Source organism: Muscardinus avellanarius (assembly GCF_963383645.1).
Source record: "Muscardinus avellanarius genome assembly, chromosome: 10".
NCBI classification, from domain to species: domain Eukaryota; kingdom Metazoa; phylum Chordata; class Mammalia; order Rodentia; family Gliridae; genus Muscardinus; species Muscardinus avellanarius.
Window position 1 is genome coordinate 68,551,240 of NC_137796.1, and position 13,282 is coordinate 68,564,521.

General features: G+C 35.4%; 1 protein-coding gene across 1 annotated transcript; it reads right to left on the bottom strand.

Moving 5' to 3' along the window:
- Positions 1-735: 735 nt before the first annotated feature.
- LOC308268678 (vomeronasal type-1 receptor 4-like) lies at positions 736-1,599 on the bottom strand (the record flags this gene model as incomplete). The annotated part of the gene is made up of 1 exon (XM_080703787.1): positions 736-1,599. The coding sequence occupies one exon, from the start codon at positions 1,597-1,599 to the stop codon at positions 736-738; it is 864 nt and encodes a 287-aa protein (XP_080559913.1).
- Positions 1,600-13,282: the final 11,683 nt, after the last annotated feature.

Sequence of the window (13,282 nt, forward strand, 5' to 3'; positions counted from 1 at the left end):
AGATTTGTTCCCATTCTTCTGAGGATGCTCCATACTGTTTTCCAAAGTGGTTGCACTCATTTTCAATCCCACCAACAATGTTTTAGAGTTCCCACTTCTCCACATCCTTGCCAGCATTTGTTGTTTTTTGTGTTTTGAATGATTGCCATTCTAGTTGGAGTTAGGTAAAATCTCAGGGTAGTTTTGATTTGCATCTCTCTGATTGCTAATAATGTTGAGCATTTTTTTCATGCATTTATTGGCCATTTGAATTTCTTTTTCATGAAGTATTTATTTAGGTTGTATAGTAAATTGTGAAACAAAATGCTTCGATGCTTTCATGATTATATTATATAATGCAAGAATAATTCATGGAAACTTGATATTTTAATTGCTTGTATATCTAGATTTGGCAACATCTTCAGTCTTAATATTTTACTTATTGAAACAAGAGGACTAAATTCAATTCTGTGCATACAGTAAAATTTATTAAAAACATGCTGCTAGTTGTAAGTATAAAATGTTATTTAGTGTACAATGCATCCTACTTCCAGGACTTTTAAAATGAGGACAATGTTTTAACAACATTGAAGTGTGTTGCAGTTTCTATGATGGCTGTGTCTATCTACTGTATGACAGTATTCAATGAATGAATACTATTTACTCTGCAGTAAGGATTAGACTAGTGAAATGGATGAAGAAACATGACTGTGTCACAAAGCACAAAGCACCAGAATTTGACATGTATAGAGAAAGTTACCTTTTACCCCAGCAGGAAAAATAGAAACTGCAGTCATATTTGTTACTGCTGATGAGAATGAAGGGACTAAAAGTGGGGAAAGACATTTCCACAAATGCAAGGAAGTGTATCGTCCATGATTTTGGACTACCAACTAGTGCTATAAGGATTACCAGGGTGGAAGAGAGTGAGTAGAGGGAAACAAAGGTGCACACCAGGATCAGGATGGTCTGGGTGGCTCTGGCCTCAGGAGAGAGTCCAGGTGAGTGGTGGGCACTGTGGATGTACTGTACTTGTCTCTTGTGCCTCAGGAGAATGGTTACCATGGAGACACTTGCCCAGGCCATGAGACCCAAGCATACACCATCAGCAAATGAGAGAATAAGGAAATAGAGTGAAGATGCAATGGTGTCAGGAACAAACCCTGAGCAGTAACCAAAGTTGAATAGATTAGTGTCATTGCTGTTATCAAGGCTAGCCACTCTTATGAGAATTCTGTTGTTTAAAATCATATGCAAAAGCCAGGTGATTAAACAGGAGTGACCAACATACTTGGAGGCTCTGTGTTTAAGCTTCATCCACCTGATGTTGCTGCTGCTGCTGATTGTGATTGCTTGGAAGCAGCTGAGCAGGCATGTGGTTTGCATGGAAGTGCCCCTGGCCACTCGATAAAGGTAGACAATAAGTTTACATGCAACATCATCCAGGAGATACTGGAACCCGACTTCTATCATCACACGAGGAATTCCTATTGTGAAAAGAGCCAAGGAGTTGGCTAACATCAAATGTTTTACAATCAGGTCTTTGGTCACCAAACTCTTCCCATTCAATACAGTCAATAAATAATGAAATAGAAGCAAGAAATTGCCCAGGATTCCCATTGCAGTCTGGAAGAAGAAAATACCCATAGGTATATTCTCAGAAATCATTCTCCATCCATCCAAACAGCCAATTTATTAGGCTCAACAGACCCAGAAGAGAAAATTACAAGTTTGTTTTGTTTTTAAAGAAGAATAACTCAGCTAGGTGTGGTGGTAGATGCCCAGAAATCCCAGTATTTGGTAGGCTGATGTAGGAGGATCACAGAATCGATGACAGATCAGCAATGTAAGGAGACTCTCAGAAACTTAGCAAGACCCTATTTCAAAACAAAACATAAAAAGAACGGAGGTGTCTTTCAGAGGTAGAATGTCTCTGGATTCAATGCCCCATAACAACAACAACAAAAAGTAGAATAATTCAAAATGTTTTCACTTCATCACTTGTATAAAATTTTTCAGAAATAAATGCCTTTCTAAAAGTTTGTTTTTATATCAATAAATGTATTCTTTTGATCTAAAAAATGATTGATATGTAAATTTAATGAAGTTTAATGATTAAGACATTTAACATTCTCAAATTTAAAATCTCTGTGCATTAACCAAAATGTATTTCTCATATATTCAATACATGGTTCATTATCATGGATATTTCATGGGTTTCTTTTTAAAGCAAAAGATTATTGTTACAGTGACATTTCTTTTAGGGATAATGAGGCATATATCATTCATATAATAAGAAAATTATTACACCATGTGTTTAGTGATCCTTTGATAAAGATTTTTTTGAAGGAATGCAAGAATTTTCCAAATCAAGATGTTGAAGGTAGACATTTTTTATTATCATCAGAAACAAGACAATAGTTATCTCATTTGTAATTGTGCAACAGTGTATGTACCAAATATGATCAGAAATTAAAAATAAAGCAAAATATTTGCAAATACTAAATTATCATTTTTAAATCAGTTACATGATTACTCTGTTAGGTTCACTTAAGTGAATAGCAATTATATTTGATGCAAATTTCAACATTCTTTCTAGGTAAGAATGAAAGTCATTAAAATATTGTACTTTAATTTCAACATTAAGGTTTTTTTGTTTTTTTGTTTTTGGTGGTACTGGGGTTCCTGGAAACCCTTCCATCTCTGGGCTACACTCCCAGACCTATTTTATACTTTTTTTAAAATTTGGAAACACGGTCTCTTAAGCTAGCGTGGCTGGCTTCGAACCTGCACGATCCTCCTGTCTCCGCCTTCCAAGTGTGTGGAAGACTGACTAATCCCATTTAGCATAATATTCTTGATTCTATTTTCCTGAAAATGATATTTTTATTCTTCTTTATGGCTGAATAAAATTCCATTGTGTTTATTTATAATTTTGTAATCCATTCATCTGTTGATGGACACCTACACTGGTTTCATAATTTGGCTACTGTGAATTGTGCTATAAATGTAGATATTCATGAGTTATCACTCCTGGATATCTACCCAAAGGGATTGGAACTAGACTACTATAGTAACACAGAACATAGATTTCATAAGTAGAGGGGACAAAACTCTCCAAAACTGATATCTGTGTGTCTTAAACATGATAAGTACATTGGAGTCAACACAAGAGGACTTTTAGTGAGAAAAATATAAAATGATAACTATCTTGGTTCAAACTATATTAACTATCAAAATAGAACATGATGTGTTTGTATTCTTCTACCATCCTGAACCTCATTCATATGTATGATTATAATGCACCAATAAAAAAAATTTAAAAATTAAGGATGAAAGAATGTGGTGATCTGGCATGTTGTGTTTACATTTTTATTTTTATTTCATCTCTTAATCTTTAAGTTTTAAAATTTTTAATTTATAATTTATAATCTATTTATACCTTTAACCTTTGCAAAAGAATATAATTTATTGACATGAATAACCATTTCTATTTATTCCATCTAATTCAGCCACTCAGATACAAAAAATCATTTTTAAAGTTCCACCTAAAGGCACATAAATTTCTGCATAGAAGGAATGAAGAGAGTAAACTTACTTTAAGAGACTTATAATAAGCCAGGGATAGTAATGTGCATGCCTGTAATTCCAGTACTTGGAAGGAAGAGACAGGAGGTTGGCAGATTCAATATCAGCACCAGCAACTTAGTGAGACTCTCAGCAACCTAGCGAGACCCTGTTTCAAAACAAAAACAAAAAATAAAAACAGCTGAGGATGTAGCTCAGAGATAAACAGAGATAAAATGCCACTGAATTCAATCCCCAGTAACAAACACACAAAAGACTTAAAATAAGATTAGATAAAAAATACCTAAATTTAAAAATATATAAAAGAAACATTTTAATTTTGAAACTGATAACATTTCTAATTACTCTTTTTTGTGGTACTGAGGGTAAAACCCGAGGGCATTCTACCTCTGAGTGACACCCCCAGCCCTAGTTTTTATTCTTGAAACAGGGTCTCACTGAGTTGCAAAGGGCCTAAGTAGCTGAGGCTGTCTGAGAACCATGATCCTCCTATCTCAGCCTCTCAAATACTGGGATTACAAGTGTGCACTACCATGCTTGCCTTCTAATTACTCTTGATATCTGAAATAATTCAGATCTTCCTTAAATTCTTACTTTCTATTGTACTGTGAAAAAATTTCCCCTCATGTCATTAAATATTTTCTTGTAGAGACACAAAAGCAATTTTCCAAGTAAAAATTATTCTAGAGCAACATTAATCTAGAGTAACATTAATCTAGAACAACAGTAATTATATTTTACATGTCATGACATTTGAGTGCTTCACACACAATGTTTCATAGGCCATCACAGGCAGAGTGCATTTTAATGTTCATGTATGTGCAAAATGAAGATTAATATAAAACAAAACTATAGTCTGAAACTGCATTGTAAAGTTTGGGTTACACAACTCTAACAATTTTCATTCTTGAGGAATTCGCCAACTGATTCAAGAAAAAGAGAGAAAGGCAGATAAGTGAATGTCTCACAACTACAGTATCAAGAGATTACCTCAGGGCTCAAAGACTGATTTTTTCTCTCTGAATCTACTCTGATTCCACCTTCAGAGATAACAGCTACAAAAGTGCCCTGCTACTGTGATCCATATTTCATGCTCTTCAAAGAATCCCAGACAGTGCCATCTCTGAGCCTAGCATGTTCCTTCCCAGTTCACTTCATATCAGGACAATAGATAAGGTTCTAATGCTGAATAGAATTGAGGAAAGTCTATGCTTTTTGAGTAAGAATGTGCCTGGGACTGCCCTAAACTTTCTTCTAGAATCCTATGTCCATGTCCTAACTCTTTATATACTCAGAGTATAATAAAGAGTATTAATAGTCAATGATTCATTTTCTTGATTTGGATTTTAATCAAAAATTAATTTCAAGGTTCTTATTAATTGTGAGATGCTAAGAATAGCACTAATTACTTCTTCCCTCAATATTTCAAAGAAAATATAATACAGATTGTGTCTAAAGCTTTTCTTAACTTAAGAACTGAGGGAAAACTTCATTACAACTCTCAAACAGTTAAAAATGTTTTGAGAAATGTTGACTTTTATGCTTATAATTTTGATGATTATTTTGAATTTAAAAAAAGGTAGAAGTGAATAAAGAAGGAAGGAAAATAGAAACAGTCAGCCTTAAGAAAGGCTGTTATGAAGCCCCATGAACAGGAGTGGAGAGAATCACTTCTGCATGGGAGCAGACTGGGGAGGGAAAGACACAGTTCATTCTGCATCTGACAGGAAATAGCCCTCATTATATGTGACTTCTTCAAACCCAGAAATGGAGTCACTTTTCTCTCCACATCTTTACCTCAATTCTGATTATACATGTCATGGTGTGAAAGGAAAAGGTGCTCACCTGTGTGCCCAGTGATTCCATGCTGCAAGTGTCACAGTAAGAGGTCACTGAGCCTCAATTTATAGATTTACTATTCCCACGTCTCCTCTTACATAAGATTGTTGATTCTAAAATCAACTTTTGATCCATGACAACATCTTTATGGGGATTGAGTATAACTTTTAATTACCTTTGTCTCAAATGCCTCTCAGTAAACATAATTACAAATGGCACGAGCAAATCCAAATAATCAATTAGGAGGATTGCTGAGGAAAACTTTCCTTTGAGCCCTTGGAATATACAGGATATTACAGGGAGGGATGCAAAAGGCACAGAAATTCAATGCTAAGAAGCAGAAGCCATTTGCATGTATCTGTCTCTGTTATGGCCAATTCAAGGGTCTTTCCCAAGCAACTAACATAAATGTATAACTATATGAGACAGATTTGTAGAGGTGAATATATACCCCCAGCAGAGTTCTTATTATAAGACAATAACAAATATACATAAGACTCACACACAAAGAGGAAGATTCCAGCACAACAGAAATACACACCTGAGAACTCTGAAAATATGAAAATGAAAAACAGCAAGAAAAAAAATAAACTCCTGTAGCTCAACAACAAGGGAGATCACCAATACTGACCTGTAGAAAATGCCAGAAGGAGAATTATAAATTTTATTTTTCAGTATGATCAAAGGCCTCAAAGAAAGAGCACAGAAAATGAAAGAGCATTTCAGTAGAGAAATTGAAGCTCTAGGTAAAAAATAAAAGGGGATTTGAAACGAAAGAGTCAATAAATGAATTAAAGACCATGATAAAATCCACCTCTAGCAGGCTGGACCACATGGAAAGTAGAGTATCAATCTTGGAACACAGGGAGTGGAAGGGGATGGGGCAAGAACTGATTAAAGTCTAATTGGGTGATGCATGCATGTATGTCTCCATCATCTTGCATCCCATTAAATGTATGAATACAATGCACCAATAAAATATTTAAAAAACTGAAAACACAGTCAACAATATAGAGAAAACAATACAACATAATCTGAACATCCAAGAAATATGGGATATGAATCAATCTAACTTATAAGTAATAGGAATTGAAAAGGGTCTATAAGCACAAACCAAGGATACCAGAAACTGCATCAGAGAAACAATATCAGAGAATTTCCCAAATATAGAAAAAGACTTGAATATTTATGTACAAGAAACATTCAGAACATCAGCAAGACAAGATCAAACATGGACTTCCTCACACCATGTAATAATCAAAATGACTAACATAAACACCAAGGAAAGAATCTTAAAAGCAGCAAGAACAAAAGAATGCATGACATTCAGGGGCAAAATTAGAAGAAGCACTCCAAACTTCTCAACCAGTCATTAAAGTCAAGAGGGGCTGGTATGATGTACTGCAGAACTTGGAAGAAAATAACTTTCAACCAAGACTCCTATATCCAGCAAAGATACCATTAAAAACTGATGGAGAAATAAAAATGTTCAGCCAGGTATGGTGGTACATGCTTTTAATTCCAATATTTGGGAGGCTGAGACTGGAGGATTGTAGGTTCCTGGAAAGCCTAAGCAAGTAGTAAGATTTCCATCAGCCTAACGAGACCCTGTTTCCAAATAAAAATAAAATAAGGCTAGAGGTATAGCTCAGAGGTAGAATTCCTCTGGGTTAAATCTCCTGAAACAACAACAACAAAAATATCAAAGTCAATCACTAAGCCAAACATGAGAAGAAGGGAGGAAATAGGGTGGGAATTGGAGAAGGGCTAAATGAGTGATATGTGCATGTATGCCTCTACCATCTCGTACCCCATTAAGATGTCTGACTATAATGCACCAATTAAAAAAAAAGAAAAACATTTCAAGACAAGAAGAAACTAAAGGAATTCATGACTACCAAGCCAGCACAAGAGAATATACTTAAAGAAACAAAACACAAAGAAGAAGAAGAAAAAAGCAAATACTATAATTAGAGGAGGGGTAAACTCCACCAGATAGGCAACTAAGGAAAAAGGAATGACACTACATCACACAGAACATAGAATTCAAACTGACAAAAACCAAAAATAATATCTAAAATAATAACACTGAATATCAAAGGTCTTAACTCCCCAAGTAAAAATCATAGACTGGCAAAGTGGATTTAAGAACATAATCCATCTATATGCTATTTGCAAGAAACTCACTTTACAGCCAAAGATATTCATATGCTAAAGTTGAACATATGAAAAAGATATACAATGCAAATGGAGATATCAAACAACCAAGGATAGCAAGGCTTATATCCAATAAAAACACTTTAAGCCAAAACACATCAAAAGACAAAAAGCAAGTCACTTCTTATTAATAAACGAAATAATCTGACAAGAAGATGTAATGACAGCAAAGATTTACTTCCCAAGTGTGAGTGCACTCAATTTATAAAATAAATTAAAAAACAAATTCATTTTCTGTACACTTTCTTTTATGCCTTTAACCATATTGAAGATTAAAATTTTGGATTCTTTTTCTGGCATTTCCTACAGGTCAGTATGAGTGATTCCCTTATTGTTGACTTGTGAGAGTTTGTTTTCTCAATGTTCTTCATTCTCATATTTGCACCTCAGGCATCAAGTAGACCCAAGTACAATAATATTGGAAGATTTTTAACATACCACTAAATATATCTTTCAGGCAAAAGATGAATAATGATTCTTTAGACCTAAAGAATACTATAAACCAATGGACCTAATAGACATATACAGAATATTTCAGCAAACAAAAATTGAGTACACATTCTTTTTGGCTGCTCATGAAACCTCCAAAATAGACCATACTCTGGGCCACAAAGCAAGTACCAACAAATTTTTTTAAATGTAATATAATTTCCTGCATCTTCTCAGATCACAAGGAAATGAAAACAGAAATCAAAAACAGGAAAACCAAAATAAAATACATAAATACATGAATGAGGATTGGGTCAAAAAAGAAGGGGAGAAAAAAAATTCCTAGACTTAAAAATAGAGACATAACGTAGCAAAATCTATGGGACACTTTGAAGGTGGTTTTAGGAAGAAAATTTATAGCACTGAGAGCCTATATAATAAAAACAGAATAGAAAGAATGTACTTGAACATCATTAAGACAATATATAATAAATCAGCTGGGTGTGGTGTTGTACACTTGTAATCCCAGCATTCGAGAGGCTGAGACCAGAGGATTGCTGTTCACAGACAGCCTCAACTACTTAGCAAGGCCCTTCACAATTCAGTGAGACCCTGCTTAAAAAATAAAAAGACAAAATATAGGGCTGGGGAGGTAGCTCGGAAGTACAATGCCCCTGGGTTCTATCTCTAGTACTGGGAAAAAAATATATATATATATATCTCCAATATAAAAATATAAATTATATATAACCACCCCTTTTCAATACAGTCCTTGAGATTCTAGCCAGAGCAATAAGACAAAAGAAGACTATTGGCCGGGCGTGGTGGCACACGCTTGTAATCCCCACGCTTGGGAGGCTGAGACAGGATGACCACATAGGTTCAAAGCTAGCCTCAGCTACTTAGTGAGGCTCTCAGGAACTTAGTGAGACCCTGTTTCCAAATAAAATATAAAAAAATAGGTCTGGGAGTTTAGCCTAGAGGTAGAAAAGCCTCTGGGTTCCACCTCCAGTACCACCACCAAAAAAAAAAAAAAAAAAAAAAAAAAAGTTAGTAACTTTCCTATATGCCAAACATAAATTCACTAAGAAAGAAGTACAAAAAAAGTTCTATTCACAATAACCTCAAGAACAATAAAATATCTAAGAATAAACCTAACCAAGGAGATAAAAGACTTCTATAATGAAAATTATAAAATACTAAAGAAAGACATTTAAAAAGATCTTAGAAGTGAAAAGATCACCCTTGCTCTTGGATAGCTAGAATAAATATTACCAAAATGATCATTCTGCCAGAAGTGTTCTGCAGGGCCAATGCAATCCTTATCAAAATACTAATTTCATTCTTCACAGATGTAGAAAAATTAGTCATAAATTTTATTTGAAGAAACAAAAGATCCAAAATAGTCAAAGCAGCCGGGCATGGTGGTGCACGCCTGTGATCCCAGCATTCGGGAGGCTGAGACCAGAGGATCGTGGTTCACAGACAGCCTCAGCAACTTAGTGAGGCTCTCTGCAGCTTAGTGAGACCCGGTTTCAAAATAAAGAGTAAAACCAGGGCAGTAGGTGTAGCTTGGAGGTCAAATGCCCCTGGGTTCCATCCCCAGACCTGTAAAAAAAAAAAAAGTCAAAGCAATTCTCAGGAATTCCTGACATCACAATTCCTGACTTAAAATTATACTGCAAATGCTGGGCATAGTGGCACACGCTTGTAATCCCTGCAGTTGGTAGCCTAAGACAGGAGGATCACACAGGTTCGAAGCCAGCCTCAGCTACTTAGTGAGGCTCTCAGCAACTTAGTGAGACCCTAAGTGAGACTCTGAGCAGGTTTTCTCAGGGAATGAAGGACTTGTTCCTGTCAGGTGCAGAAAGGACTGTGTCTTCCCATCATACCCGTGCACATGCAATTCCTTCCACTGGCTGCCTGTGGTTCTTGTTGATATCAGCCATTCTGTAGGTTGAATCATCCTCCTTTTCTTTTTTATTTCTTCCCCACTTCTTTTGATTAAATGTTGGAAGGTTTAAAATCATGTGCACCAAAACAAATATTATATCCCACAGGCCTACTTTTTAGAAATTTTAATTAAATGGAATAAAGCTTTTTATATTAAAAATTGATTTCACACTTAACTAAAATATTCTTAATAATTGGGAACATGTGATGATCAGGAACTTGGAGCATAAGTGATTAGTGTGAGTGGCTTTTGTTTCCCTTTGGACACTGCATGAAAGTTGGTGTGAAAAATCGGTTCGTAATAAATATTTCTTCAGTTATTTAATGGACGAAAGGTTTAGGCACATTTTTCACTGTCTTTCTTCAGGGGATATTTGAAAAGGAACAGTACTGTTATTCTTAACACCTCACAATATGCCAGTATCCTGAAAATAATTATAAAGCAAACCCAAATGGAAAAATCTGATCATTGGCTGTTAATCATTTTTGCTGTACTTTGAATCCATGGAGAGTTTTAGAACATGTATCCAGAATCCCAGAAGTAAGGTTGAAAGAAACCCTGGCTACATTCATGCTCTCAAAAGCACAGTGTTGCCCATTCTGTCCAGCATGGATATTTTTGTATTTTTTAACATTTACATGTTTATATTTTATCATTATCGTCTACATTCATTATTATAATAATCATATGTATTTTATTAAATGAATGAAGTGAAGCTGACTTAAATTTCATGGGCAGATAAACAAGAGAGCAAGGAGCTACCTGGAATGGCTTGCAAGATTTGGAGTCTTATTCTTGTGCCTTTATTCGTGGCAAAATGAAGAGGAGATATTCCTCAGGATAACTCAGAAGAAGGTTCGGAATGTCAGATGACTTCCTCCTTTTCCTCCTTCTATTTCATCATCATCTTCTCTGTCCCCTTCCCACTTTTTCCTCCTCTCTCTTATTACTCCTCCTAATTCATTCTTCCTACTTCCCTCCCCCTCTCTCTCATCCTTCTCCTCCTTTTTCTCCCTCCCTCCTTCTTTCTCCTTCTCCTTCTTCGTCGTCATCTTCCTCCTCCTCCTCCTCCTCCTTCTTTTAAAAAATTATTTTTCAAAAAGGTTCAGAAAAAGTGGTCAATGGGAACTCAGTTTCAGTTAAATAGAGATAAAAATTTCTGCTGTGCTGGCATAATGCGATATATATATATATATATTGGTGGTACTGGGGTTCCTGGAAACCCTTCTACCTCCGGGCTACACTCCCAGACCCATTTTATACTTTTATATTTAGAAACAGGGTCTCTTAAGCTTTGAACCTGCGTAATCCTCCTGTCTCTGCCTCCCAAGCCGGGGAATTACAAGCTTGCGCCACCACACCTGGCTATAACTATCAATATTAATTGTGTATTGTATCTTTTTTATTTTAGGGGTCTTTTCTTCTATTTTGCTTTATGTGTCAAATGAGTCATAATGAAGTTATACCATTTGTTCTTTTTAATCTTCATTAAATATTTATGAAATTTTTATTGGTTCATTATAGTCATACATCTTAATGGATTGCAAGATGGTAGAGGCATAGACGTACACATCATTCATTTAGCCTTTCCCCAATTCTCCCCCATTCCCTCCCCCTCCCTCCTTCTCATGTTTGCCCTAGTGATTGACTTTGCTATGATTGTGAATGTACATCATGTACCTTAGAGATTTATCTCTTCCTCCCTCCCATCCCCATCAGTTAGCTTGCCTTATTTGCTCATCTGTGGTTTCATCTTCTTTGTCTAGAGTACCTCCTCTGAACATTTTTCCTCTAGTTTTCACATATTAGAAAGAGCATCTGATTTCTTACTTTTTATGACTGACTAATCTTAGTATAATGTTTTCCAGTTCCATCGATTTCCCTGTAAATAATGAAATTCCATTATGTACATATCCCATAGTTTTGTAATCCATTAACCTGTTGATGGAAATATTGCCTGGTTCTAAACTTTGGCAATTGTGAATTGTGCGGCTATGAACATTGATATGCATACATTAGTTTGGTAGTTTGGTTTTTATTATTTTAGGAAGATATGCAGAAGTGGTATTGCTAGATCATATGATAGATTCATTCCCATTCTGCTGAGGATCCTTCATACTACTTTCCAAAGTGATTGCACTAATTTGCAATCCCACCAGCAGTGTTTAAGAGTTCCTGTTTCCTCAAACCCTCACAAGAATTTGTTGTTTTGAATGATAGCTACTCTAGTTGGAGTTAGGTGAAATATCAAAGTAGTTTTGATTTGCATCTCTCTGATTGCTAATGATGTTGAGCATTTTTTCATATATTTATTGGTCCTTTAAATTTCTTTTGATAAGTGTCTATTTAGTTCACTTCCCATTTTTTGATTAGGTTACTTGTTTTCTTGGTGCATTTTTGTATATTCTAGATATTAGTCCTCTATGAGAGGAATGGTTGGCAAAAGGTTTTTTCCATTCTGTCGACTCTCTGTTGTTCTCTTTACCAGTAAAGGACTACTTGGTCCTTTCTGTTAAACTTGAGTTTGAAGTGTAACTTGTCATAGTTACTATTCTTGCTTGTTTTTGAGTTCCATTGGCATGGATTACCTTGATCCAGCACTTCACCTTTAGTTTGTGACTATCTTTACTTGTAATGTATGTTTCTTGCTACCAGCAGATAGATGGATTCTGGTATATGACCCATTTTGCCAACTCATGCGTTTTTATTGGAGAGTTGAGGTCATTTATGTTCAGTGTGATTATTGAGAGATGATTTTTAATTACTAACATTTTTATTTTTAACTTCTGTTTGAGTTAGTGTTTGTTTTCTTTCCATAGTTGTTTGCTTGATGGAAATTATTGTTTCTCTGATTCTGGCATTTATTACTTATTTCTTCTTTGCAGTTAATCTCTGAGTATTTTCTCTACTGCTGGTTTGAAAGACATAAATTCTTTCAGCTTCTGTTTGGTATGGAAGATTTCTATTTCCCTGCCAAATTTGAGAAATAGTTTTGCTGGGTAGAAAATTTTTGGCTGTAAGGTGTTTTCCACCCCCCCCCCAAGAGTTTGAAACATGTTACTTGAGGGCCTCATGGCTTACATGTCTTGGTTTTGTAAGTCTGGACTGATTCAAATTGCTTTCCCTCTGAATGTCATTTGGTCTTTTGCTTTCATTGCCTTTAAGATTCTTTCCTTGCTTCTGTGCTGGTCAGTTTGACTATTAGGTGGTGTGATGAACCTTTTCTCTTATCTTGTCTAAAGGGATTCTATAAGTTTCCTGTAGCTGTGTATCAAA